This window comes from Sycon ciliatum, chromosome 1 (assembly GCF_964019385.1).
Source record: "Sycon ciliatum chromosome 1, ocSycCili1.1, whole genome shotgun sequence".
Taxonomy (NCBI): domain Eukaryota; kingdom Metazoa; phylum Porifera; class Calcarea; order Leucosolenida; family Sycettidae; genus Sycon; species Sycon ciliatum.
In genome coordinates, this window is record NC_088643.1 from 5,068,743 (window position 1) to 5,074,742 (window position 6,000).

Sequence of the window (6,000 nt, forward strand, 5' to 3'; positions counted from 1 at the left end):
AACTGGCACTGACTGCAGCAGCATGGGCATAGACCACCCAGTATCAGCGGACAATGCACCTAGGTAGGCTGGAGGATAGTGCCACTGGTCAGCAGACTGTAATGGACCAGAGCTAGCAGCAGAGGACTGCAGACTATGCATGTGACTGGTGTTGGAGGCAGACTGAGAGCTACTAGTGTGCTTCTGCATACAAACAACAGCAAAGTGTCCAATCTTGCCGCAAAATGAACACTTGGCCTGCCGAGCTGGGCATTGAGTGCGTGCATGGCGTTCCTTACCACACCAGTGACAGGTACTAGATTGATCAATGCCAGAGCTGTGCCTGGGTGCAGACTGACTTGAGCGAGGATGACCACTGTAACTGTGTGTACTGCGGGGCTGTGAAGCATGACCAGTTGAATCGTGGTTGTACTGGGCCGGATGTTTCACACCTTGGTGAGATTGTGGTCGCATGCTAAGTGCATTCAGCTCCAGTGCACAGGTACACGACTCACATGCAGAGTGATGCTGCTGTTCGAAAGCGTGGACTTGGTGAAGAGTTGCACCAGCTGACGAACTGTGACGGACCGTAGACTGTTGTGTTCGAACCGTCTCTTTCTGGCGAGCTTGTGCCAGAGCTTTGTCCAGTGTAAGAGATGGGTCCAGTTGCAGTTTCTGGGACAGGGCAGTGTCTGCAACTCCTGCAACAAGGCGATCACGGATCATCTCGTCGTGGAGCTGCTTGAAGCTGCAACGTTCTGCCAAACGAAACAAATCAGTTATGTAGCCATCAATCGACTCTCCGGGCTGTTGGGCCCTCTGGTGGAATTTCGCACGCTCGTACACCAGATTGCGTTTCCTGCCGTAATGGTCTGAAAATTTCTGGAATACGATGTCGTAGTTGTCCGCATCCTGGTCTGATAAATGGAAACTCAGTAGGAGGTCGTCAGCCTCGTCGCCCATCGAATATAACAAAGAGTTTACTTGCACGGACTGTGCCTGCATATGAAGACCCGAGGCGAGCCTGTATCTCGTAAATCGCTTGCTCCACTTCTCCCACACATCAGCGGACTTGAAGTCGAATGGGGCTGGTGGAGCTACCTGGGTAAGGTGGATCATCGACGGAACCTGGGGTGCCACGGGACCCAGAGATGATACCGTGGGGAGGGATAGCCCAGCCGCGGAGGAAACGACAGAGGGTGCAGCTTGACCAACACTCGAGACAGTGACTGCTCCTGACGAGCCAGCATTACTAGTAGTCGTAGTATTACTTGGACCTGAGGAAACCGTGATGGAGGTAGTTGTGGGAGTGGAAACAGGGTTGTTCGAAACGCCTGTCGCCATCCTGTCAAAGAGGAAATCCCAGCGCTGCCACCATGTAATGTTCTCCCGACGTCCTTAATACGTGTCGAGAGCACACGAAAATACCAAGTCAACACGGTCTCGTTGTGAGGCAAAGAACCCTTTTCATTTTCAGTGCAAGAACACAAATAGTCGTGAAAGACACATCATACAGCAAGACAGTCGCGGGTACTCCATATCTGGATCTAGTAGAGTACTAGAGGGTACACTACGGTGCATGAGACATCTATAAAGAGAAGAGTACAAATAAGAGAAACGAGCATGCACAATGGGTACACACACACATACAAGATAACACTACAATACACACATACACACACACCCACACACACACACACACACACACACACACACACACACACACCCACACCCACACACACACACACCATTGGACCATTGGACGCCCATCGCCAGAGGCGATGATAGCGATGCTACGGCAGAAGCCATAGCAGCTTGTGCTGGGATTGCACCATTCAACAGCTTGCAAGGCTGAAGAATTGACCGCCACTATTCAGCCTGGTCTACACTACACAGCTATGAATGGTGTACTGGCTGTGCTAGTACTTGTTAGCAACAATCCGAACTAGCGCACACACTGCACTGCATTGCTTTGTACTGCATTCAAGACTGACGTCATGCGCTTTGTTTTTGCTGCGTAATCACAAATGGCACCCGCCCGTTTTGCTGAAAAGACAAACAAATCTTGCTTGCCCTGTTGTGCTCTTCCAGACACCGGATCGTGCTTCAGCAGTGTTTCTTTTCCAACCATCCCTCCTTATCCAACTTATTCACACCATCATTATAATTATTGCACCCACTAATCGGGTCCACTCTCACAACTGGCGTTATCTAGCTATTTGCTGCGGCTCTGCCTTGCGCTATATTACATCCATTCAGCATTGCAGCTCTGCTTTGAGCTAACCGCAGCTCTACTTTGAGCTAACAGCAGCTTTAATTTGAGCTAACAGCAGCTCTACCTTGAGCTAGCAGCAGCTCTACTTTGAGCTACGTGTAACAGCAGCTCTACTTTGAGCTAACACCAGCTCTGCTCTGAGCTAACATCAGCTCTGCTATGAGCTAACTGCAGCTCCACTCTGAGCTAACACCAGCTCTACTTTGAGCTTCAAACCAGTTGTTTCGAAACCAGCACTCCTCAATCCAAAGATGCCTCTTTGTTGACTTGTTTGTGTGAGGGATGGGGCTAAGTGGCTTTTTCGGGCCAGTGAATCCCTACTTTTTGGTCTTTTTTTCATTCATTTTTTTTCCCGCACACACATCACACCACATACTCCGGCATGCACTGGCTGTTGGTAACCACCCAGGAGAATGAAAGAAAAGTCAGGAGGGGTCTTAGAATGAGACGCGTGTGACCATAATCGTCGGGAATCGAACTCGCAACCTCTCGATTGGAAATCGCTGCACATACCACTGCACCATATGGGACACACACACACAGACACACACACAGACACACATATTCTGTTGTACGGTTTGCGACTACTCACTTGGGTTTTCGCAGCGCGGTTTGAGTCCCAGATCACTCCACTCTCCGTTCTCACATACTCGGTAGCCCAGGCCACGCAGTTCCCGTTGCCGGGAGCAGAAATACAGTACGATCTGGTGCCCTGTCTCTCGCAGGTGAAACATTTTGAAGCCAACACCTGCATACCGTGTGATGGGACATGGCGCCGGTGGTGGACCTGGATCCAATGCACACACGCATATATACACACGCACACACACACACACACACACACATACGTGCACACACACACACACACACAAACACACACAATACAATACAATATGCCCGTCCGGAGGTGATAGCAGGTCCCGAAGGGACTAACAGTGTTCAAGTCACGAGCAGAATCGGGCGTGGAAAGTCAAGTCCTGGCGACGGCGATAGCGCTTTCCACAAGTGCAAATTAAGTCTAAGGTGACGGGCTCGGTCGGAGGAATGGTATGCGATCCTGGGCGAGGTCGTACCAGTCCACTATCTGGCGGTCCTTTATGTCGGACACAACATTGTCCCGCCACTGCTTCCGGGGCCCATGGCGTGGCCCAGTCTTGTCCAGTTCATCGAAGAGGACACACTTTGGCATACGGGAGTCATCCATTCAAGGAACATGGCCGAATCAGCGAAGTCGACGCGTTTTCAGTGCCTCCTCGCTCGGCTGTACCTTGCCTCGTACACACACACACACACACACACACACACACACACACACATACACACACACACCTCAGACCTCAGACCTGCCCATCGCGGAAGCGATGATAGCGAACAGCTATGTTAGACATAGCAACTTGTACTGGGATTACACCATTTAACACTGCGGCTTGCAAGGACACACACACACACACACAAACACACACACACACACACAGCAACAGTGACTAAAACTCGACTGTTCAGGAACTGTGAATTCAATATGAAACCAATAAAAGCACGGCTTAGGTGCTTTTTTAAAGCCTTTTATCGAACTCATCAAAAAAAATAATGAATGTATGAATTAGAGGTGCGCACGGGTAGTCGGGTACCCGTGCTACCCGTGAGGACCTCGGGTACTCGGGTACAGAACAGTACCCGAAAACCCGAAGTTGCAGATGACATCATAATTATGACATGTGCCGTGCACGTGTACAAATTTATGTAATACTCTGCATGTCTACCCAGTGTGTAAGGGAAGGGGTGCATTGTGGTGTTACCATGAAAACATTACCCGATCAGGTACCCGTGGAAAACTAACCAAACCCAATACCTGGAGAAAATGCTACCTGAATCAGCACTAGTATGAATGTGAAGGTCGTCAGGGGGGGGGGGGGGGGGTAATCATAGCTCCCATACCTTGGGCAGATGATGGTACGCTGAGGCAAGCACAAATAACGAAAACTAGTATGTGTAGAGTGTGTCGCGCCATGGCGTGGCCGCTGCTAGTGACCGATGCTTCTCCAGTCTAGGTGTGTCGCTGAATCAGAACAGTCGGTTGCTGAACGCTATGTTTTCCAACAGCAGTGGACACAGCAGCAGCAAGATAAGAAGATATCTGTCATTAAATCTCTGGACAAGTAGCCCGGGTTATGTACATAGACAAATTGACCAGAAAATGATACCGATAATGATTTTAAACAAACTCAGATGGTGAGCCAATCGGATTAAAATTAAGAAAGTTTTTTTAACCGTGGCTTGTCCAACACTTACAATTATAGGGATGATACTTGGGAGTCAGAATGTGCAACAATTTACATAATACTGACTGATGAGTTACTGGTGCGCCCCCCCCCCCTTTCCTTACGGTATTATTTCATGTCCGAGAACCTTCCGAGTTAGAAGGCTTCTGTTTGCGCATTCGAGACGTGATCGGGCGCTAAGCATCAGGTCGTTGAATGTCAATACCTCATCACTGTCAGTATTGTGTGAACTGTTGAATGTTCCCACTTGCGTGTATCTTGCTTAACCTAAAAACTGTTAAAGTAACATGTTAGTTGGACGGTTGCTACGGTTACCATGACTGTAAACACCCGTTACCAATAGCCGGTTGCCGTTTCCAGCGACTACATGTGGGCCAGTCATCCATCCGGGATCCACTTCATACCGGTAGTTCAAGTACTGGTCACTTTGATTGGTAGCAAGATGGTGTTCAAAGTTGTTACCAGGTTGAAGGGGGCTAGGGGAGGCCGCAAAGGTTTGTGCATGTTTATCATGGTTGCACCAATAATATGCACAACCTCAGCTCACACTACCTGCACGCTAGCCCGCCATAACTCAGAACATCATTATTAATTTTTATTTTCCATTCATACGAGTACACTTACTTCGACTCCACTCCGTGCGACGAGTTCGAGGAGCTCAGCGGTCGACGTCGTGATGTACGGCTCGCTGCAGCTAGAGCTCGTGTGAAGGTCTTCTCATACTCACGATTCCCAGTACTGCAGACTCGAACCGATACAACAAGACAGTGGGAGACGTTTTCTTCAGCAGCTTTCTCAAATCTAATCTTTCCGACACTGGGCTTGACATCATCTGACCTGGCAAAACCCCACCGACAAGGGAAGTCCCTGCATTGCGAGCGAGTGGCAGATCGATGACTTCGCTCGGGTCACTACATTTCACGCAGCGAGTCACAGCTGACATCCCTGAGCCGAACTGCACAGGTGAAGATTCATCGTGGGATGAATGAGATCCGAGTGAAGCCTGACAGGTGCTGTTTTGTCAATTGACGACCTCAATGATTCCTGCTCAATGAACAAACTCTGAAACACAAAATACTGAAATAGTCGCCCCCTAGCCCTGGAGACTTTGCTGCACCGTCAACCATCCTAGCTCGGCATCCTGCCTTTTCTGATTGACTGTTGAAGCGGCCAACCACTGGCACTGACTGTGTCCGGCAGCCGTCGCCCTACTGTAGTACTGTAGGTCTACTTACATGACCTGATGCCGTGATATGATGGCTTAGTTTTAGTCTGCAGACTGACTGTAGTCTAGTGTAGACCAGGGAGTCGTATCTACGACTCCCTGGTGTAGACTCACTGTAGATAGTGTAGTGACACTACACTGTGACAGTGTAGTGTTGCCAGCAAGTCAGTAACGGTGGTACTAGTATACCATGGTATACTATGTATAATAATATACCGGCGGTAGGACACGATGTAGATATA

At 49.3% G+C, this 6,000-nt stretch overlaps 1 protein-coding gene across 2 annotated transcripts in view; it reads right to left on the reverse strand.

Moving 5' to 3' along the window:
• LOC135810802 (complement receptor type 1-like) overlaps positions 1–5,379 on the reverse strand; it is a 34,938-nt gene extending 29,559 nt beyond the window's left edge. Inside the window, exons 1-3 of one of the 2 annotated variants that reach the window (XM_065324237.1) lie at positions 5,158–5,379; positions 4,190–4,338; positions 2,847–3,041 (exon numbers count right to left, since the gene is read on the reverse strand). In XM_065324237.1, coding sequence (XP_065180309.1) covers positions 2,847–3,041; positions 4,190–4,262 — 268 coding nt within the window. In that variant the 5' untranslated portion in view covers positions 4,263–4,338; positions 5,158–5,379. Of the gene's footprint in view, positions 1–2,846; positions 3,042–4,189; positions 4,418–5,157 lie in introns of those variants that run through there. The other variant, XM_065324242.1, reaches the window with a different exon arrangement.
• Between the last annotated feature and the right edge of the window lie 621 nt (positions 5,380–6,000).